The sequence below is a fragment of the Oncorhynchus kisutch genome, linkage group LG29 (assembly GCF_002021735.2).
Source record: "Oncorhynchus kisutch isolate 150728-3 linkage group LG29, Okis_V2, whole genome shotgun sequence".
In the NCBI taxonomy this organism is placed as follows: Eukaryota; Metazoa; Chordata; class Actinopteri; order Salmoniformes; family Salmonidae; genus Oncorhynchus; species Oncorhynchus kisutch.
This window is the reverse complement of record NC_034202.2, coordinates 34,407,562-34,430,801: the sequence shown is the minus strand read 5'-3', so window position 1 is coordinate 34,430,801 and position 23,240 is coordinate 34,407,562. Positions and strand designations below refer to the sequence as shown.

The 23,240-nt window shown below is 46.9% G+C and overlaps 1 protein-coding gene across 1 annotated transcript in view; it reads left to right on the top strand.

Annotated features, from left to right (window-relative positions):
- Nucleotides 1–23,240, top strand: part of LOC109874107 (neuroligin-2) — an 88,300-nt gene that overhangs the window by 35,693 nt on the left and 29,367 nt on the right. Inside the window, exons 3-4 of the mRNA XM_020465883.2 lie at nt 6,725–6,778; nt 14,341–14,490. Coding sequence (XP_020321472.2) covers nt 6,725–6,778; nt 14,341–14,490 — 204 coding nt within the window. The remainder of the gene's footprint in view (nt 1–6,724; nt 6,779–14,340; nt 14,491–23,240) is intronic.

Sequence of the window (23,240 nt, the reverse complement as noted above, 5' to 3'; positions counted from 1 at the left end):
ATTATCGCTTCCCCATAAAATTGAGAGAGAGAGAGAGAGAGAGGTAGAGAGAGAGGCAGAGAGAGAGAAAGAGACAGAGAGAGAGAGAGGTAGAGAGAGAGAGACAGAGAGAGAGAGAGATCCAGAAAAGAGCCGCTAAATTCTACAAAGCGATTCCCAAACCCTCCATGACAAAGCCATCACCTAGAGAGAGATGAACCTAGAGAAGAGTCCCATAAGCAAGCTGGTCCTGGTCCAGGACAGCAACACTATTAGACCCAACCAAATCATGAGAAAACAAAAAGATAATTATTTGACACATCGGAAAGAATTAACAGAAAAACAGAGCAAACTAGCCCTAAACAGAGAGTACGCAGTGGCAGAATACCTAACCACTGTGACTGACCAAACTTAAGGAAAACTTTGAGTGTGTACAGACTCAGTGAGCATAGCCTTGCTATTGAGAAAGGCCACCATAGGCAGACCTAGCTCTCAAGAGAAGACAGGTTATGTGTACACTGCCCACAAAATGAGGTGGAAACTGAGCTTCCTAACCTCCTGCCAAATGTATGACCTCAGATTACACAGATCCACAAATAAAGCAATTTTGATAAACTCCCATATCTACTAGGTGAAATACCACAGTGTGCATCACAGCAGCAAGATGTATGACCTGTTGCCACAGAAAAGGGCAACCAGTGATGAACAAACACAATTGTAAATACAACCCATATTTATATTTATTTATTTTCCATTTTTTACTTTTTGCACATTGTAACTATTTGCACATTGTTACAACACTGTATATAGACATAATATGACATCTGAAATGTCTTTATTCTTTTGGAACTTGTGTGAGTGTAATATCTACTGATAATTCTTTTCTATTTTATTTCACTTTTGTTTATTATCTACTTCACTTGCTTTGGAAATGTTACATATGTTTCCCATGCCAAAAAAGCCCCTTAAATGTCATTGAATTGAGAACAGAGAGCGAGAGAGAGCAGTGCTGCTGGTCTGGGTGCGTCCCTCATCCAGACCACCATTCATCCACTACTGCAGAGGGTTGGTTGTGCGTTTTGCCAATAGATCTGTCTCAGACATAGGCTGTAGTTAGCACCCTATGTGGGAGCCATCAGAAGACAGGCGAAGAGATGTAGTTAGCACCCTATGAGGGAGCCAGGCGAAGAGATGTAGGTAGCACACTGTGAGAGTGATAAAGCTGCTGGCACACCAACAGAGAGTACACTGTGTTTTTTAAATGAGTGAGTGTATCGCCAACACGTAGGGAGAAAGTAGTGTGTCGTTAGCACCCTATAACAGAAAGGGAGAGAGTGGTGTTAGCAAAGCTAGCATGCCAGGTGGCTGTGTGTGTGTGCGTGTGTGTGTGCACGTGCGTGTCGGGTGTGGGGACAGGATAGCATGCTGAATCCTAAAAGTGATTGAGAGGGACTATAAAAGCTGTGTAGTGATTGTGCCGGCCATGTAGCGCTCCACTGACAGATGGAGACAATAAACAAATGAACAGGATCCCTATCGGCCAGGCTTAAAGAGAGCGGCGTGCCAGAAGGGTGGGGGGGTCACTCTGATAATGCTTGTTATTGGCTGTCCCCTATGGAACGTTTAACCACTGTTAACATTAAAGCTTAATGTGGGCCACCTGTGTGACCTTGGCGTAGGGGAGCCCTGTCAGAATCCCTCACATGGCTGTGTAAATACTGAACCACCACCCCCTGCCAGGCTCCCTGTAGGGATACTCAGGAGGAGGGAGGGACATTCTGACGAGGGCATTGATGTCTCTGGATGGGATGTTTTTGTGTGTATGAATTTGTGAATTGTGTGTGCTTAAGTTTATGTGTGTGTGTATGTGTATGTCCCTGGTCATCCTCCGAATGTAGTCGTGTATCCTGGCAGGACATACCCTGTGGACGTGATGAGGGCCCGGATACGCTGTAGCCTGAGGGCTGTTGCATTGAGCTAAGGGGCTGAGTGGGCAGATGCGCCATGATGGGTTGGCATTCTCCTGCCTGCCTTCTAACCACAAAGAATGATGGCTTGATTCTGCTCATTGATTTTCCTCTACAAAGCACTGATGTGTAGGGAATAAATGGGAAATGTTCTCTAGGGTCTTTCAGCAGGCACCTCTCAACTAGATCCTGTGCAGTGAAACAGACTAGTTTGGGGGCTGTCTCCACAGGACAAGTTGTATTTGTAATGCTCTCTTACATTTGGCTTTCGGTTGTTTGGGAGTCTTTTGTAAATGAGAGAGAAGATAGTCTCTTGTTGTGTTGTTACAATAACAACATTTTAACAAACGATACGACACCAGGCCAAGTATCATGATATGAATGAATCTGAATCTGTGACCTGGCATCCATTTTCAAAACATTCTCCAAAAACCTGTCACTGAAATTCACACTTCTACTCAATACAACACATTTAATTTAACTTCTCACTGTTAAGTGCATAATATAATACTACTAGATATTATGTCTGATTTGCTCATATTTGCAAAGGCCTACCTGTGATATGGCTGGAGGAATATACATGCATAATGATCTGCTTGTTGTTGTGTCAGTAAGGAGAAAACACTGCATAATGATCTGCTTGTTATTGTGTCAGTAAGGGGAAAACACTGCATAATGATCTGCTTGTCATTGTGTCAGTCGGGGGGAAAACACTGCATAATGATCTGCTTGTTATTGTGTCAGTAAGGGGAAAACACTGCATAATGATATGCTTGTTGTTGTGTCAGTAAGGAGAAAACACTGCATAATGATCTGCTTGTTATTGTGTCAGTAAGGGGAAAACACTGCATAATGATCTGCTTGTTATTGTGTCAGTAAGGGGAAAACACTGCATAATGATCTGCTTGTTATTGTGTCAGTAAGGGGAAAACACTGCATAATGATCTGCTTGTTATTGTGTCAGTAAGGGGAAAACACTGCATAATGATCTGCTTGTTATTGTGTCAGTAAGGGGAAAACACTGCATAATGATCTGCTTGTCGTTGTGTCAGTAAGGGGAAAACACTGCATAATGATATGCTTGTTGTTGTGTCAGTAAGGGGAAAACACTGCATAATGATCTGCTTGTTATTGTGTCAGTAAGTGGAAAACACTGCATAATGATCTGCTTGGTATTGTGTCAGTAAGGGGAAAACACTGCATAATGATCTGCTTGTTATTGTGTCAGTAAGGGGAAAACACTGCATAATGATCTGCTTGTTATTGTGTCAGTAAGGGGAAAACACTGCATAATGATCTGCTTGTTGTTGTGTCAGTAAGGGGAAAACACTGCATAATGATATGCTTGTTGTTGTGTCAGTAAGGGGAAAACACTGCATAATGATCTGCTTGTTATTGTGTCAGTAAGGGGAAAACACTGCATAATGATCTGCTTGTTATTGTGTCAGTAAGGGGAAAACACTGCATAATGATCTGCTTGTTGTTGTGTCAGTAAGGGGAAAACACTGCATAATGATATGCTTGTTGTTGTGTCAGTAAGGGGAAAACACTGCATAATGATCTGCTTGTTATTGTGTCAGTAAGGGGAAAACACTGCATAATGATCTGCTTGTCGTTGTGTCAGTAAGGGGAAAACACTGCATAATGATATGCTTGTTGTTGTGTCAGTAAGGGGAAAACACTGCATAATGATCTGCTTGTTATTGTGTCAGTAAGGGGAAAACACTGCATAATGATCTGCTTGTCGTTGTGTCAGTAAGGGGAAAACACTGCATAATGATATGCTTGTTGTTGTGTCAGTAAGGGGAAAACACTGCATAATGATCTGCTTGTTATTGTGTCAGTAAGGGGAAAACACTGCATAATGATCAGCTTGTTATTGTGTCAGTAAGGGGGGAAAACACTGCATAATGATCTGCTTGTTGTTGTGTCAGTAAGGGGAAAACACTGCATAATGATATGCTTGTTGTTGTGTCAGTAAGGGGAAAACACTGCATAATGATCTGCTTGTTATTGTGTCAGTAAGGGGAAAACACTGCATAATGATCTGCTTGTTATTGTGTCAGTAAGGGGAAAACACTGCATAATGATCTGCTTGTCGTTGTGTCAGTAAGGGGAAAACACTGCATAATGATATGCTTGTTGTTGTGTCAGTAAGGGGAAAACACTGCATAATGATCTGCTTGTTATTGTGTCAGTAAGGGGAAAACACTGCATAATGATCTGCTTGTCATTGTGTCAGTAAGGGGAAAACACTGCATAATGATATGCTTGTTATTGTGTCAGTAAGGGGAAAACACTGCATAATGATCTGCTTGTTATTGTGTCAGTAAGGGGAAAACACTGCATAATGATCTGCTTGTCGTTGTGTCAGTAAGGGGAAAACACTGCATAATGATCTGCTTGTTGTTGTGTCAGTAAGGGGAAAACACTGCATAATGATATGCTTGTTGTTGTGTCAGTAAGGGGAAAACACTGCATAATGATCTGCTTGTTATTGTGTCAGTAAGGGGAAAACACTGCATAATGATCTGCTTGTTGTTGTGTCAGTAAGGGGAAAACACTGCATAATGATCTGCTTGTCGTTGTGTCAGTAAGGGGAAAACACTGCATAATGATCTGCTTGTTGTTGTGTCAGTAAGGGGAAAACACTGCATAATGATCTGCTTGTCATTGTGTCAGTAAGGGGAAAACACTGCATAATGATATGCTTGTTATTGTGTCAGTAAGGGGAAAACACTGCATAATGATCTGCTTGTTATTGTGTCAGTAAGGGGAAAACACTGCATAATGATCTGCTTGTCGTTGTGTCAGTAAGGGGAAAACACTGCATAATGATCTGCTTGTTGTTGTGTCAGTAAGGGGAAAACACTGCATAATGATATGCTTGTTGTTGTGTCAGTAAGGGGAAAACACTGCATAATGATATGCTTGTTGTTGTGTCAGTAAGGGGAAAACACTGCATAATGATCTGCTTGTTATTGTGTAAGTAAGGGGAAAACACTGTCTGAAACATTCTACTCTTCAGTTAACACACACACACACCACTCTCTCTCTCTCCTACAAACACAAAAACTTTCCCAACTTTAAAGCGTTATGCACCAAACAGAATAGCACCAGAAAAACATCCATTTTTTATATATACTGAACAAAAATATAAATGCAACACGCAACAATTTTTTATATTTTTCTGAGTTACAATTCATAGAAGGAAATCGTTCAATTTAAATCAATTCATTAGGCTCTAATCTATGAATTTCACGTGACTGGGAATACAGACATGCATCTGTTGGTTACAGATACCTTTTAATTTTTTTACAAGTAGGGGTGTGGATCAGACAACCACTCAGTATCCGGTGTGACCACCATCATGCAGCATGACTCATCTCATAGAGTTGATCAGGCTGTTGATTGTGGCCTGTGGAATGTTGTCCCACTCCTCTTCAATGGCTGTGCGAAGTTGTTGGATATTGGCGGGAACTGGAGCATGCTGTTGTACACGTCAATCCAGAGCATCCCAAACATGTTCAATGGGTGACATGTCTGGTGAGTATGTAGGCCATGGAAGAACTGGGACATTTTCAGCTTCTAGGAATTGTGCAAAAATGGTTGAATAAAATTTCAGCTAAATAAGCTTTTTGTGCGTATGGAACATTTCTGGGATCTTTTATTTCAGCTCATGAAACATGGGACCAACACTTTACATGTTGCATTTATGTTTTTGTTCAGTATAGTTTAGGCTTACATTAGGCCTATATGAATCCTACCTTTGAAGCACATCTCATGAGTAGCAGAACCTTTTCCTTTCTTCCTGTGCCAAATTAGCCTAAACCTACTGTCAAGATACCAGGTTGTTAGCTAGGTAGGTATCATGACTGAACAACATTGTTTTTTTCAAACTAATAATTAGGTACGTGGGATCAGTTTAAAATGGCCCCCAACATGGTTTGTGAAACTATTTAAAGTGCGCACAAATCCCAATGGAAAGAAAAAAAGGTATCTCTCCATTAATATGGGTCATATTTCTTTACTGTTTAGGCTGGAGACAAGCCGTTTTCTCTGTTGTAAAGCTGCAAGCAGGCCTGTCGCCAAGCAGTGCTCCATTTTACCCCTCTGACACTCAAAAGGCTGCTTGACAGTGAACTTCAAACTCAGACTGGTCTGTGCTGTTGATTATAACAGGTGATATATCATCATTGCTCGCTCTGAGTGCTGCTCCAATGTAACAAATGTACAACTAACAACAGAAGACTCATCAGGGTCTGCATCCCCGTCTCCATCATGGCTAAATGATATATTTTTTAACTGACTGAGGAATAGATGCTCATGAAGAGCAGAGGGAGAGAAGCGGGTGAATGAAGGCTGGTAGTTATGGTTATAGCTGGTAGGGGGTTATGCTGGCTGATTACAGCTGCTACACGTGATGTGAGCATGAAAGTGAAGTGGATATGATTGGACCTGTGCATACCAGAGACTAGTGGCTGTCGCTTCAATTCAACTGAGTTGAAACATTTTGTAGCAGGTTTTTTAGATCACTAGGGCTGAAAAGGTCAGTATCATATGAAACAGTACTACGGTATTCAAAAAAATTTATCAGAAGTATCATGATGTTTTGGTATGGGGATGTTACCGTGGTAACCGGTATACCGTGCAACGCTAGTCTCTTTGCTGGTTTGCCATTTTTCTCCTCCCTTGGTTTCTTTTTCGTTTTCAGCAAAAGTGAAATCTTTTTCAATTTTCTCTTTTCTCTTTTTCCTCCCTTTTTTTCTGAACCTTAGGTCCTCTCACAAAAAAACACGATGAGTCTACAATGAACAAACCAAAGGATGAAGGTATTTTTGCAGCATGTTTAACCCTTTTGTAGTATTTTTCAAACTTTTGGAGGGGATAGAATAACAAACTGACATTATATGTTGGAGTCTGTAAGTGTAATCACTATTATTATTATCTCATTAATTGTAATCGTCTCACAAAAATGTAATAAGTATAATAATATACACATAATATATTATATTTGATACCATAGCTAAAAGCTAGCTAGAATAGATAACTCAACGTTAATGTTGTGAAGTAGACTGATATAGACAGACATACTCCCCTCTCATCTATCATCTCTCTCATCTAGCTTTTTTCTTCGCTATCTCTCTTTCTTTTGCGCTCTCTTGCTCTGTTTCTCTCTCTGTCTTTCTCTGTCTCTGTCTTTCTCTCGCTGTTTCTCTCTCTCTGTCTTTCTCTCTGTCTTTTTCTCTCTCACACACACACACACACACACACACACACACATATACAAACAAACCTCAATTGTTCCACACACCCCTGCCACAGCCATTTTCTCCTTTTTTGGTATATAGTCTTATTTTATTTGCATATCACTTTTTACAAGTCATGCTGTTTTGACTGTCCTCTGTCTTGCACCATCCAAAAGGTGAATAGTTTATATTCTGTTTAATAGATGTTCTGTAACTGCATTGTGTAGATTGGGTCTTTTGATTGAGCCACTTGACCATTTCTTTATTTGATCATTTGTTGGGGAATAGGTGGGTTTTTACAGTAAAGGCATTACAGTTTGTTTGTAGGGGGGTGCTGGCATTTGGATACGATTCCAAGCGGTGAAGGTTACTGTCCCACAAACATTAACACATCTAGGAAACCATGTAACTAGTTGTTAAAACTAGCCAGGGGAATGATGCCTTGTCTTTATATAATCAAGAGGTCTGAAAGATCAGACTTTTACTATTGTGTGCGTGTGTGTGCATATGTTTGTGTTTGCATCCACTCGGGCTGTGTGTATGTGTTTGTGCTTGATTGTACGTGTTGAGGTGTGTTTGCTGTTTCCGTGTTCATTTCTCCCATTCTGCCGTCTCTAATTGCTATGGTTTAAAAAGAGACAGATCTAGCTAATCCAATTGTGCGGTTTCTTAACGGTGAAAAGAGAGGGAAGGATGCGTACAGGAATCTGGAGGAGAGGAGCAGAATGACAGAAGAGAGATGAAAGAGAAAGGGAAAGGGGAGCGCTGAGAGCACAGGGGAGGGCGAGGAGGGGGAGAAAATGGAAAAAATAGTGGTGATGAAGACAAGTGCATGATGAAATGACATTTATAGAGCTTTGAAAGTGAGAGAGAGAGGGAGGAAGAGAGGGTGGATGAGTGGGAGACTAGGATGGAAAATAGTGAGAAAGAGAGAGGTACAGAAGAGAGGAAGTGAGAGAGAATGCAGTCCAATATCAAGAGACTAGTAAGGCTGAGATGAAGGGAGAGAAATGCAGCAAGGGTGGAGGGGGGAGAGAGCAGCAAGGGTGGAGGGGAGAGAGAGCAGCAAGGGTGGAGGGGAAGAGAGCAGCAAGGGTGGAGGGGGGAGAGAGCAGCAAGGGTGGAGGGGGGAGAGAGCAGCAAGGGTGGAGGGGGGAGAGAGCAGCAAGGGTGGAGGGGGGAGAGAGCAGCAAGGGTGGAGGGGGGAGAGAGCAGCTAGGGTGGAGGGGGGGAGAGAGCAGCAAGGGTGGAGGGGGGAGAGAGCAGCAAGGGTGGAGGGGGGAGAGCAGCTAGGGTGGAGGGGGGAGACAGCAGCAAGGGTGGAGGGGGGGAGAGAGCAGCAAGGGTGGAGGGGGGAGAGAGCAGCTAGGGTGGAGGGGGGAGAGAGCAGCAAGGGTGGAGGGGGGAGAGAGCAGCAAGGGTGGAGGGGGGAGAGCAGCTAGGGTGGAGGGGGGAGAGAGCAGCAAGGGTGGAGGGGGGAGAGAGCAGCAAGGGTGGAGGGGGGAGAGCAGCAAGGGTGGAGGGGGGAGAGAGCAGCAAGGGTGGGAGGGGGGAGAGCAGCAAGGGTGGAGGGGGGGAGAGAGCAGCAAGGGTGGAGGGGGGAGAGAGCAGCAAGGGTGGAGGGGGAGAGAGCAGCAAGAGTGGAGGGGGGAGAGAGCAGCAAGGGTGGAGGGGGGGAGAGAGCAGCAAGTGTGGAGGGGGGAGAGCAGCATGGTGGAGGGGGGAGAGAGCAGCAAGGGTGGAGGGGGGAGAGAGCAGCAAGGGTGGAGGGGGGAGAGAGCAGCAAGGGTGGAGGGGGGGAGAGCAGCAAGGGTGGAGGGGGGAGAGCAGCATGGGTGGAGGGGGGAGAGAGCAGCAGCAGAAGAAAGGCAGAGAGAAGGGGAGAGGGAGAGTGGCGGGTTACGAAGAGATGAGAGGAGAGGAGAGGAGAGGAAGGAAGGAAGGAAGGAAGGAAGGAAGGAAGGAAGGAAAGGAGAGGAGAGGAGAGGAGAGGAGAGGAGAGGAGAGGAGAGGAGAGGAGAGGAGAGGAGAGGAGAGGAGAGGAGAGGAGAGGAGAGGAGAGGAGAGGAGAGGAGAGGAGAGGAGAGGAGAGAGAATAGTGTGCCAGTGTTTCAGGGGCTGTTTTGAAGCAGGCAGGACAGTGAGGGCCCTTTTGGCCCTGTAGGCCTGGGACGTAGGCTGATGGTGGCTGAGTGAGACAGTTCTCTCTGCTCCCCTCCCACATGCACACATGAACTCTTATCATGCACTCTTATCATGCACAAACACATGCCTTCTTATCATGCACTAGCATATGCACTCTTATCATGTACTCTTATCATGCACTAACATATGCACTCGTATCATGTACTAACACGTGTGAAGTCACACATACAGTACACAGACACTAAATCACTCTACATCACTTTCTTTCACATACACATCCTACACCAGCACACACTCCATCACACACAAACAGGGGCATCAGCACCCACACAACACAGGGAAGGGGAAGGCATGACAAACCTAACCTAACGCACCGTGCGCTCACACACGGACACATAACAAACTCAAATCGTTACGTTCACTTAGCTCCCATTCACACAGAGGTATTTGAATGCTTTATGTGGGTGAACAGCGAGATAGATTGTCACAAAGGCCTACATCCTTTAGATGTAACACATGCTCACAAACACACAGAGCACTCAGACGTCCACAGCAACACTCTCAGAGACAAAGTACCTGGTGCTCTAGATGTCCTAGCTCTGCTGGAGAAGAGTGACACTCTCCAGTCCAGTGCTGAGCGTCCCTCTCTGTCAATGTCTCTGTCGCTGTCTGTCTCTGTGTGTGTGTTGTTTGTCATGTGCTTGTGGTGTGTGACTGCCTGGTGACAGAGAGGAGAGCTGATCCATTAGCCAGGCGTCACACCAAGGGCTCTGCTGGCCTGGTAATGCTGGGATAATTGAACTTGTTTACATCTCCTCTGGGAAATCACTAGAGACACACAATACACTGGAGAGAAAGGAAATGGAGTGTGTGTGAGTGTGTGTGTATGCATGTGTGTGTGCGTGCGCACTCCATTGCTGTATAATTGTGCGCATATGCGAAGTTGGTTGCATAAGAGAGATGGGGAAATCATTTGTCTGTGTGTGTCAGGGCTTTAATGTATTTAGTCTCTCGAGTGCACTGTAATATGTTCTATGAAGGATGACTGCATGTGTGTGTATTGACGCAGTGGTGTGTGTGTGCACATGCAAGTGCGGGTGTGCGTGTGTGTGTGTGATGCACTCTGGTGCATGTGTAACCTGAGATTCAGGTTGTGATGCAAATACGTGAGTAGAATGTGTTACCACGGCAACAGGCTCAGAGTGAGTCAGTGCAATGGAATGGCTGGTGCGGTTCTATTAGAGAGAGAAGAGGCAGTTTCCATAGCGACTCAGCATCGGAGCTGCCTATGTGTGTGTGTGTGTCCGTGTGCTCACGTGTGTGAAGTTTCCTACATGCATCTCTGTGTCCGTGAAGAGACCTTGCCAGGTACAACTTTGTAACGGTTTATTTGATCTCATCCTGTCCCACCATTTTCTTGTGACATTACTCTTTCTACTCCTCTCTCTCTCTCTCTCTCTCTCTCTCTCTCTCTCTCTCTCTCTCTCTCTCTCTCGCACGCACGCACTCTTTCTCTCTGCCTCTGTGCATATCTCTTTCTCTCTATCTCTCTCTCTCCCCTTTCTCTCTCTCCCCTTTCTCTCTCTCCCCTTTCTCTCTCTCTTTTCCCATCGTTCTCTACATTATTTATTTACTCATCTCTCTCCCTCTGTATATTTTTCCATCTCTCTCTCTCTCTCTCCCTGTCTCTTTTCCATCTCTCTCTCTCTCTCTCTCTCTCCCTGTCTCTTTTCCATCTCTCTCTCTATCTCTCTCGCCCTGTCTCTTTTCCATCTCTCTCTCTCTCTCTCTCTCTCTCCCTGTCTCTTTTCCATCTCTCTCTCTATCTCCATCTCCCTGTCTCTTTTCCATCTCTCTCTCTATCTCCATCTCCCTGTCTCTTTTCCATCTCTCTCTCTATCTCCATCTCCCTGTCTCTTTTCCATCTCTCTCTCTATCTCCATCTCCCTGTCTCTTTTCCATCTCTCTCTCTATCTCCATCTCCCTGTCTCTTTTCCCATCTCCCACTCCAGAAGCTCATCAGGCTAAACAGATGCTGTGCTGTTATTTATGTTTCCTCTTAGTCTGGCTCTCATATGAATTATCCACAGGGCAGACGCTAGGCTAACTGGGCAGCACTGGCAGCTCCGCCCTACTAAAGACACACAGACCATACCACAGCACGTCACAGAGAGGGGGGACCCTGTGAAACCCAGACCGTACCAGCATACTACAGAGAGGACAGTAGGAGAGACAGTGGCTGTACCATAACTCGCCAGAGGGGACAGTGAGAGTTACAGACGGTGCCATAATTCCCACAGAGAGAGGGGACACAGGGAGACTTGTTGCACAGCACTACAAGAGGGGACAGAAACATACATAGACTGCCACAGCACTACCACCATCTTCTAACATCTAATATGGCTAGCCACTGGATAGGTTCCCACACTATAGCTTTCACTTATAATGTCCTCTCAGTTCAGTTTGAAGGTCAGGAATGAGGAGAAGAAGCTTACCTTTCAGACTTTGGGGATATACACTGCATATTCAAAAGTATGTCGACACCCCTTCAAATTAGTGGATTTGGCTATTTCAGCCACACCCGTTGCTGACAGGTGTATAAAATCGAGCACATGGCCATGCGATCTCCATAGACAAACCTTGGCAGTAGAATGGCCTTACTGAAGGGCTCACTGACTTTCAACACAGCACCGTCATATGACGGCACCGTCATTCCAACAAGGCAGTTTGTTCAATTTCTGCCCTGCTAGAGGTGCCCTGGTCAACTGTAAATGCTGTGATTGTAAAAGTGGGAATGTCTGTCCTCGGTTGCAACACTCAATACCAAGTTCCAAACTGCCTCTGGAAGCAACATCAGCACAAGAACTGTTCGTCGGTAGCTTCATGAAATGGGTTTCCATGGCCGAGCAGCCGCACACAAGCCTAAGGTCACCATGCACAATGCCAAGCGTTGGCTGGAGTGGTGTAAAACTTGCCACCATTGCACTCTGGAGCAGTGGAAATGTGTTCTCTGGAGTGATGAATAACGCTTCCCCATCTGGGGGATGCCAGGAGAACGCTACCTGCCCCAAGGCATAGTGCCAATTTTAATGTTTGGTGGAGAAGGAATAATGTTCTGGGGCTGTTTTTCATGATTCAGGCTAGGCCCCTTAGTTCCACTGAAGTGAAATCTTAATGCTACAGAATACAATGACATTCTAGATGATTCTGTGCTTCCAACATTGTGGCAACAGTTTGGGGAAGGCCCATTACTGTTTCAGCATTACAATGCCCCCGTGCACAAAGCGAGGTCCATTCAGTAATGGTTTGTCGAGATCGGTGTGGAATAACTTGACTGGCCTGCACAGAGCCCTGACCTCAAACCCATTGAACACCTTTAAGATTAATTGGGACGTCAACTGCGAGTCAGGCCTAATTGCCCAACCTCCGTGCCCGACCTCACTAATGCTTTTGTTGCTGAATGGAAGCAAGTCCCTTTAACAATGTTCTGACATCTAGTGAAAGCCTTCCTAGAAAATTAGAGGCTGTTATAGCAGCAAAGGGGGGACCACCTCCGCTATTGGCGGCAGGTAGCCAAGTGGTTAGAGTGTTGGGCTAGTAACCAGCAGGTAGCCAAGTGGTTAGAGTGTTGGGCTAGTAACCAGCAGGTAGCCAAGTGTTTAGAGTGTTGGGCTAGTAACCAGCAGGTAGCCAAGTGGTTAGAGTGTTGGGCTAGTAACCAGCAGGTAGCCAAGTGGTTAGAGTGTTGGGCTAGTAACCAGCAGGTAGCCAAGTGGTTAGAGTGTTGGGCTAGTAACCAGCAGGTAGCCAAGTGTTTAGAGTGTTGGGCTAGTAACCAGCAGGTAGCCAAGTGTTTAGATTGTTGGGCTAGTAACCAGCAGGTAGCCAAGTGGTTAGAGTGTTGGGCTAGTAACCAGCAGGTAGCCAAGTGTTTAGAGTGTTGGGCTAGTAACCAGCAGGTAGCCAAGTGTTTAGAGTGTTGGGCTAGTAACCAGCAGGTAGCCAAGTGGTTAGAGTGTTGGACTAGTAACCAGCAGGTAGCCAAGTGGTTAGAGTGTTGGGCTAGTAACCAGCAGGTAGCCAAGTGGTTAGAGTGTTGGGCTAGTAACCAGCAAGCCAAGTGGTTAGAGTGTTGGACTAGTAACCAGCAGGTAGCCAAGTGGTTAGAGTGTTGGGCTAGTAACCAGCAGGTAGCCAAGTGGTTAGAGTGTTGGGCTAGTAACCAGCAGGTAGCCAAGTGGTTAGAGTGTTGGACTAGTAACCAGCAGGTAGCCAAGTGGTTAGAGTGTTGGGCTAGTAACCAGCAGGTAGCCAAGTGGTTAGAGTGTTGGGCTAGTAACCAGCAGGTAGCCAAGTGGTTAGAGTGTTGGGCTAGTAACCAGCAGGTAGCCAAGTGTTTAGAGTGTTGGGCTAGTAACCAGCAGGTAGCCAAGTGGTTAGAGTGTTGGACTAGTAACCAAAAGGTTGCAAAATCATATCCCTGAGCTGACAAGGTAAAAATCTGTCGTTCTGAACAAGGCTGTTAACCCACTTTTTCTAGGCCATCATTGGACATAAGAATGTGTTCTTAACTGACTTGCCTAGTTAAATAAAGATTTTTTAAAATCATGTCTGTGATTTTGGAATGAGAGGTGTCTGTATACTTTTGGTCATGTAGTTTAGTTGAAGATGAGAGGCCACAGTAGAAAAGGGAGATTGAATGGCACATATGCAGAACTGGATATATGATTTGAGTGAATGATGTTCTGTGGACATTCCTGTGGGTGTTTTTTTGTAAATACACAAAAATTTGTGTCATCTGTTCCTCAGAATCTAAAGTTGTTCTACTTCTGTCTCTTTCTCTCATCCTGTGTGTGTGTGTGTGTGTGTGTGTGTGTGTGTGTGTGTGTGTGTGTGTGTGTGTGTGTGTGTGTGTGTGTGTGTGTGTGTGTGTGTGTGTGTGTGTGTGTGTGTGTGTGTGTGTGTGTGTGTGTGTGTCCATGTCCCTCTCTTCCCCACAGATATCCGTGACCGTCGCAAGAAGCCGGTGATGTTGTTCATTCATGGCGGCTCCTACATGGAGGGGGCGGGAAACATGTTCGACGCCAGCGTCCTCGCAGCCTACGGCAACGTCATCGTGGTCACCATGAACTACCGTCTGGGCGTACTTGGTGAGTATGTCTGTCGGCATACTATGACATCACTTCCTGTTTGCACCGTCAGTCTTCAGTACTCTTAGTCTATGGTTTATCTCTCCTGAATTAGATGCCTTGAAATTATATAGAGCAAGGATTTTTTCCCTGATCATGTAAACTGACCAGGAAAAGATTTGGGTCATTCTTGTACAGATGTAGGATCTTAATTTGAGCCAGTCTCCTAAAGCAGGACAATCTTCCAGCAGGGGTTGATAAAAAAATGTATTAAGGCAAATCAAGTCTTACATTTTAAAATGGAATTTACAAACTTTTGAAGGCTTTTTTAAACCTTGAAAATACTACAAGTCTGCATTTCCTGCAATGCAGGAACATTTTCAGCAACAAAAGAGTGATCCAATCCTGATCCTACATCTGTAGTCTACAGCTAGATCCTGGACTTTGTCCTGACCACATGACCTGAACAGGAGAACTATCTGGCCCTAGCTGAACCATGACCTGAGCATTGTGTGGTCTGCCCCTGTGTACAGACTGAGCCAGTGGACAGGAGTTTAGTCAGCTGTTCTGAGGGGCTGACTGCCTGCTTGTTTCAACAGGTGTTTGTTTGTATACAGTACACCACAGTATCCATTGTGGTTGCCAGGTTGGGTAATGGGATCTTGTTTACTGTATCAAGCCTGTCTCAACACATCAGAGTATTCTTCAAGAGAGAAATTGGAGGACTTTACGATACAGTTCAAGCTTTCCCACTAGTGTAAACCGAGTGAAATGTGACCCGGACAGTCATTGACAGACCGGGCCAGCCAGTTGAGAGGTTTGAGAGTTTAAGGTGCACCTGGCAGCAGTCCTGCTAAATTTGGGCCTGTCTGTTTTGTGGTCATGTTTCATGTGCTATTATGCTTTCCTACATCTGTCTGACTAACTGGAAACATTATTGAGTGGAGCGTGAGAACAATCCTCTGTGTGAACTCCAGTTCTCTTAACGCACTATTTAATCCTTGCGCTGCATGCCGCTGTAATGGACTGATCCAAATGCTCCTCAATGGTGTGCATGTTCACGTCATTCTTAAGCCAAATAGTAGTCTTTTCCTGTGTGATTTACATGCTCATGTGTGTCGTAGTTGTGTATGTACTGCATGTGTGTGCGTCTGTATATGTATTATGTAGGTATGTGTGTAATTTACCCTTGTGTAGTGTACCACACACACACACACACTGACACAGAGGTAAAGAGCGATCTTGCTGAGCGATGCAGAGGGATGATGCAGTGTCCTCGATTCCTCTAACATGGTTGAACATTTTGGTACGTGGGCGAGTAGACTAACCTCTCTCTCTCTCCCTCTGTTCTGCTTCAACTGGGTTACTCTACTGTACTGAAGGGATTATGTGTGTGTGTGTGTGTGTGTGTGTGTGTGTGTGTGTGTGTGTGTGTGTGTGTGTGTGTGTGTGTGTGTGTGTGTGTGTGTGTGTGTGTGTGTGTGTGTGTGTGTGTGTGTGTGTGTGTGTGTGTGTGTGTGTGTGTGTGTGTGTGTGTGCGTGCGTGCGTGTGTGTGTGTGTCTGTGTGTGTCTGTGTGTGTGTGTGTCTGTGTTTGTTAGGGAGTTTGTGTGTATGCGTGTACGTGCTTGTGTGTGTGCGTGCATTTATGCATACATGTATTAGTGTGTGTGTGCATTTTGTGTGTATGTGTACGTGTGCGTATTTGAATAAGTAACAGTAGAAATTGTGCCATCCACCCTCAACACCTCTCTCATTGGACAAACCATTTTTGGCCTAAAAAGAGAAAGACAACTGTTCGACATTTCAACAATATGTTTAGCACATCATCTTTAGTATCATAGCATACTTATGCACATGCACACTGACATATGCCAACCTGATTTCAGCCTCTCTTTAAGAGAGAGATAGGGGGATATAAAGGGAGGGAGCGAGAGAGAAGGGGGATAGAGACAGATGAGAGAGGGAGAAACAGAGAGAGAGCGTTAGAGAGAGAAGGAGAAACAGAGAGAGAGCGTTAGAGAGAGAAGGAGAAACAGAGAGAGAGAGCGTTAGAGAGAGAAGGAGAAACAGAGAGAGTGTTAGAGAGAGAAGGAGAAACAGAGAGAGAGCATTAGAGAGAGAAGGAGAAACAGAGAGAGAGCATTAGAGAGAGAAGGAGAAACAGAGAGAGAGCGTTAGAGAGAGAAGGAGAAACAGAGAGAGAGCGTTAGAGAGAGAAGGAGAAACAGAGAGAGAGCGTTAGAGAGAGAAGGAGAAACAGAGAGAGAGCGTTAGAGAGAGAAGGAGAAACAGAGAGAGAGCGTTAGAGAGAGAAGGAGAAACAGAGAGAGAGAGCATTAGAGAGAGAAGGAGAAACAGAGAGAGTGTTAGAGAGAGAAGGAGAAACAGAGAGAGAGCATTAGAGAGAGAAGGAGAAACAGAGAGAGAGCGTTAGAGAGAGAAGGAGAAACAGAGAGAGAGCGTTAGAGAGAGAAGGAGAAACAGAGAGAGAGAGCATTGGAGAGAGAAGGAGAAACAGAGAGAGTGTTAGAGAGAGAAGGAGAAACAGAGAGAGAGCATTAGAGAGAGAAGGAGAAACAGAGAGAGAGCGTTAGAGAGAGAAGGAGAAACAGAGAGAGAGAGCGTTAGAGAGAGAAGGAGAAACAGCGAGAGAGAGCGTTAGAGAGAGAAGGAGAAACAGAAAGAGAGCATTAGAGAGAGAAGGAGAAACAGAGAGAGAGCGTTAGAGAGAGAAGGAGAAACAGAGAGAGAGCATTAGACAGAGAAGGAGAAACAGAGATACAGCGTTAGAGAGAGAAGGAGAAACAGAGAAAGAGAGCGTTAGAGAGAGAAGGAGAAACAGAGAGAGAGCGTTAGAGAGAGAAGGAGAAACAGAGAGAGAGCGTTAGACAGAGAAGGAGAAACAGAGAGACAGCGTTAGAGAGAGAGAAGGAGAAACAGAGAGAGAGAGCTTTAGAGAGACGGAGAAACAGAGAGAGAGAGCGTTAAAGAGAGAAGGAGAAACAGAGAGAAACAGAAGGGGAGATGAGAACAGTCTAAAAATAACCCATCAGAAGTGCTTTTTAAATCTGCAGCGAAGCAAAGAATTCATTCAATCAAAATGTGTTAATGCAATATGGCCACAGCGTGCACGCACACACACACACACACACACACACACACACACACACACACACACACACACACACACACACACACACACACACACACACACTTGCAGTATCTCTCTATACTCTCTTACAATTTCATAAGGGTTTCAAACAAATGAAAGGTTTTTGTGGATGTTAGATTAATTTATGATATGTTTGTGCTTTGTGAAAGGGGAAAAGATGTCTGATGTCTGTTTGAGAAGAAACACAAATGTCTGCCATGTGCAGTCCAGGAGTGTTTAGCATGGTGAAGATAGGAGTGTGTATACTAGTACATAGAGATCCAGCCCAATGCTGCTGCCTTCCCCCTACTGTCCTCCTGGCTGCTCCAGCCCAATGCTGCTGCCTTCCACCTTCCCCCTACTGTCCTCCTGGCTGCTCCAGCCCAATGCTGCTGCCTTCCACCTTCCCCCTACTGTCCTCCTGGCTGCTCACCTTCCCCCTACTGTTCTCCTGGCTGCTCCAGCCCAATGCTGCTGCCTTCCCCCTACAGTCCTCCTGGCTGCTCCAGCACAATGCTGCTGCCTCCGACCTTCCCCCTACTGTCCTCCTGGCTGCTCCAGCACAATGCTGCTGCCTCCCCCCTACCGTCCTCCTGGCTGCTCCAGCACAATGCTGCTGCCTCCGACCTTCCCCCTACCGTCCTCCTGGCTTCTCCAGCCCAATGCTGCTGCCTGCTCACCTCTCCCCTACTGTCCTCCTGGCTGCTCCAGCCCAATGCTGCTGCCTGCTCAACCTCCCCCCTACCGTCCTCCTGGCTGCTCACCTCCCCCCTACTGTCCTCCTGGCTGCTCACCTCCCCCCTACCATCCTCCTGGCTGCTCACCTCCCCCCTCTGTCCTCCTGGCTGCTTACCTCCCCCCTACCGTCCTCCTGGCTGCTCACCTCCCCCTACTGTCCTCCTGGCTGCTCACCTCCCCCTACTGTCCTCCTGGCTGCTCACCTCCCCCCTATCTTCCTCCTGGCTGCTCACCTCCCCCCTACTGTCCTCCTGGCTGCTCACCTCCCCCTACCGTCTTCCTGGCTGCTCACCTCCACCCTCTGTCCCCCTGACTGCTCACCTCCCCCTACTGTCCTCCTGGCTGCTCACCTCCCCCTACCTTCCTCCTGGCTGCTCACTTCCCCCCTACTGTCCTCCTGGCTGCTCACCTCCCCCCTACTGTCCTCCTGGCTGCTCCAGCCCAATGCTGCTGCCTGCTCAACCTCCCCCTATAGTCCTCCTGGCTGCTCACCTCCCCCCTACCGTCCTCCTGGCTGCTCACCTCCCCCCTCTGTCCTCCTGGCTGCTCACCTCCCCCTACCGTCCTCCTGGCTGCTCACCTCCCCCTACTGTCCTCCTGGCTGCTCACCTGCCCCCTACTGTCCTCCTGGCTGCTCACCTCCCCCCTATCTTCCTCCTGGCTGCTCACCTCCCCCCTACTGTCCTCCTGGCTGCTCACCTCCTCCTACCGTCCTCCTGGCTGCTCACCTCCCCCTCTGTCCTCCTGGCTGCTCACCTCCCCACTACCGTCCTCCTGGCTGCTCACCTCCCCCTACTGTCCTCCTGGCTGCTCACCTCCCCCTACTGTCCTCCTGGCTGCTCACCTCCCCCCTATCGTCCTCCTGGCTGCTCACCTCCCCCTACCGTCTTCCTGGCTGCTCACCTCCCCCCTCTGTCCCTCTGGCTGCTCACCTCCCCCTACTGTCCTCCTGGCTGCTCACCTCCTCCCTATCGTCCTCCTGGCTGCTCACCTCCCCCTACCGTCCTCCTGGCTGCTCACCTTCCCCCTATCGTCCTCCTGGCTGCTCACCTTCCCCCGACTGTCCTCCTGGCTGCTCACCTCCCCCTACCGTCTTCCTGGCTGCTCACCTCCCCCCTATCGTCCTCCTGTCTGCTCACCTCCCCCTACCGTCTTCCTGGCTGCTCACCTCCCCCCTCTGTCCCCCTGGCTTCTCACCTCCCCCTACTGTCCTCCTGGCTGCTCACCTTCCCCCTATCGTCCTCCTGGCTGCTCACCTCCCCCTACCGTCCTCCTGGCTGCTCACCTTCCCCCTACCGTCCTCCTGGCTGCTCACCTTCCCCCTACTGTCCTCCTGGCTGCTCCAGCCCAATGCTGCTGCCTGCTCACCTTCCCCCTATCGTCCTCCTGGCTGCTCCAGCCCAATGCTACTGCCTCCTTCCTTCCCCCTACTGTCCTCCTGGCTGCTCCAGCCCAATGCTGCTGCCTGCTCACCTCCTCCCTACTGTCCTCCTGGCTGCTCCAGCCCAATGCTGCTGCCTTCCCCCTACTGTCCTCCTGGCTGCTCCAGCCCAATGCTGCTGCCTGCTCACCTCCCCCCTACTGTCCTCCTGGCTGCTCCAGCCCAATGCTGCCTGCTCACCTCCTCCCTACTGTCCTCCTGGCTGCTCCAGCCCAATGCTGCTGCCTTCCCCCTACTGTCCTCCTGGCTGCTCCAGCACAATGCTGCTGCCTTCCCCCTACCGTCCTCCTGGCTGCTCCAGCCCAATGCTGCTGCCAGCTCACCTGCCCCCTACTGTCCTCCTGGCTGCTCCAGCCCAATGCTGCCTGCTCACCTCCTCCCTACTGTCCTCCTGGCTTCTCCAGTCCAATGCTGCTGCCTACTCACCTTACCATTACCTTCCTCCTGGCTGCTCCAGGCCAATGCAGCCTCCTGATTTGTGCTGCACAGCCATCTGTTCAGACTAATTAACTAATTAACTAATTAATGAACTCTGGGGAAGGGCCAACCATCACTGGACTGTGGGAGAGAGAGAGAGGCTTCTCACCTCAGGAAGAGAAATGTAACACTTTGCTGTCTTCGTCTTCTCCTTCCTCTCCTCCAACCACTCCTCTCTTCTTCTCCTCTCGATCATTTCATCCCCATTCTCTCCATCAGATCAGACCCATCTCTCTGATTGAACAGGATCGGAAGACTCCTAATGAGTTCATCTCATGTGTTTGTTTCTCTCCTCTCTACCAACAAACACCAAATCCCTGAGTGATCATTCCCAGCTCTCTCCTTCAGCATACAGCCTATTGGTTTCAATGTACAGTAATCTCATGATGACGAACCCAGCTCAGATTGAATAAATAGAGCCAGTGTTGGGATTTGAGTATTACGAGAAATCGCATGTTCCCTTTTATAATGAGGTGATCATTTGGTTATTGTTGCATGTGCCTGTCAGGAGAAAGTGAATTTGCCTGCACAAACGTAGCGAGTGGAGGAAGCATGAAATGAAACGAGATGGGGTATAGTGTTACTGTATGGAATAATCATTTAGATGGTGAAACAACATAGAATAGACCACAACCCAATCCTGCATAACACAACAGGATAACACTGGAGAGCAGCCCAATAATGAAATAGACGGGTTAGCTGACAATGTCACCAAAACGAAGTGCAAGCTTCAAAGGGACAGAATACCGTGTGTTGTTGTGATTCTGGCCGGCCATATGGTTAACAGCAATGAAAAGAAACTGCCATGTGGTGAATTGTAAGTGTCTCGTTTCAGCCCAATTGATCTTGTTCTTGAGACCATGTCCTGTTTTGAGGTGTTATGACTGATGTCACATCTATGCTAATATGGCTCAAATTTGCTAGCTAGCTAGCTAACCAACACCTGTAAGGATATATTTTAGAGACATTTGCTCATTATGCAACTTTATTTATGTTTTCGATAAACATTGGAGACGAAGTATAGTTTACATGTTATGAACAACCTCAACCAACCCTGTCTGTTTTGCCCCATCGTTGCGCACTCTTTGGTTTTGTTGCTTATCAACCGACCCGTCTATACAGAAGGATAGGGATTTCTCTGAAACACACAGGCCATGATCGATACGGTTGATCTCAAAGGTTACCTCACATTGCACAATGAGCAATTTCACCTATAAGTCCATTTTTACGCTGTACGACACAGGCTCGTGTTTACAAGAAGAACAAGCCGTCCATGAACGATGTAGTCTGAAAACACTGTGCTTCTCTCTCTGAACACAGCCTCATCTGTGGAAGGCAGACGTCTTACGGTAATACTCAATCTGTACTCAATCAGGTCATTTCACATGTTCATCTGTGGACCTCACTACTGGACTGATTTATACACCACCATATTTTCCCTTCTTCTCATCTGCCCCCACCTGCCGTAGCTTTGAAGACTGTCTCTCCATTTCCCGGTGCTCTTCCCTCTGTCTCTATATCCATATGTGTGTTTATGTATCTGTCCTACTCTTCTGTACACTGAGTATAATAAAGAATAATTAAGAATATCTCTCTAATATTGAGTTCCACCCCATTGTTGACTCCAGTGCTTCCCACAGTTGTGTCAAGTTGGCTGGATGTTCTTTGGGTGGTGGACCATTCTTGATACACACGGGAAACTGTTGAGCGTGAAAAACCCAGCCGCGTTGCTGTTCTTGACACAAACTGGTGCGCCTGGCACCTAAATCAAATCAAATTAAATGTTATTGGTCACATACGCATGGTTAGCAGATGTTATTGTGAGTGTAGTGAAGTGCTTATGCTTCTAGATCTGACAGTGCAGCAGTATCTAACAGGTCATATCTAACAAATTCCACAACAAAACCCAATACACACAATCTAGTAAAGGAATGGGATGAGAATATATAAGTATAAAATATATGGATGAGCAGTGACAGAGTGGCTAAGATGCAATAGATAGTATAGAATAGATAGTGTAGTATACAGTATATACATATGATATAAGTAATGTGAGATATGTAAACATTATTAAAGTGACCAATGTTCCATTTATTAAAGTGGCCAATGATATCAAGTCTGTAGGTAGGCAGCCGCCTCTGTGCTAGTGATGGCTGTTTAACAATCAGATAGCCTTGAGATAGAAGCTGTTTTTCAATTTCTCTGTCCTAGCTTTGATGCACCTGTACTGACCTCGCCTTCTGGATGGAAGGTGAACAGGCAGTGGTGGTTATTGTCCTTGATGATCTTTTTTGCCTTCCTGTGACATCGGGTGTTGTATGTGTCCTGGAGGGCAGGTAGTTTGCCCCCGGTGATGCGTTGTACAGACCGCACCACCCTCTGGAGAGCCCTGCGGTTGTGGGCGGTGCAGTTGCCGTACCAGGCGGTGATACACCCTGACAGGATGCTCTCGATTGTGCACCTGTAAAAGTTAGTGAGGGTTTTCAGTGACATATTTTTTCAGCCTCCTGAGGTTGAAGAGGCGCTGTTGCGCCTTCTCCGCCACGCTGTCTGTGTGGGTGGACCATTTCAGTTTGTCGGTGATATGTACACAGAGGACCTTAAAACATTCCACCTTCTCCACTGCTGTCCTGTCGATGTGGATAAGGGGGTGCTCCTTTTGCTGTTTCCTGAAGTCCACAAGCATCTCTTTTGTTTTGCTGACATTGGGCCCTCACCTTCTCCCTGTAGGCTGTCTTGTCGTTGTTGGTGATCAAGCCTACCACTGTTGTGTTGTCTGCAAACTTGCTGATTGAGTTGGAGGCATGCGTGGCCACGCATTTGTGGGTGAACAGGGAGTACAGGAGGGGCTGAGAACGCACCCTTGTGGGGCCCCAGTGTTGAGGATCAGAGTGGATATGTTGTTTCCTACCTTCACCACCTGGGGGTGGCCTGTCAGGATGTCCAGGACACAGTTTCACAG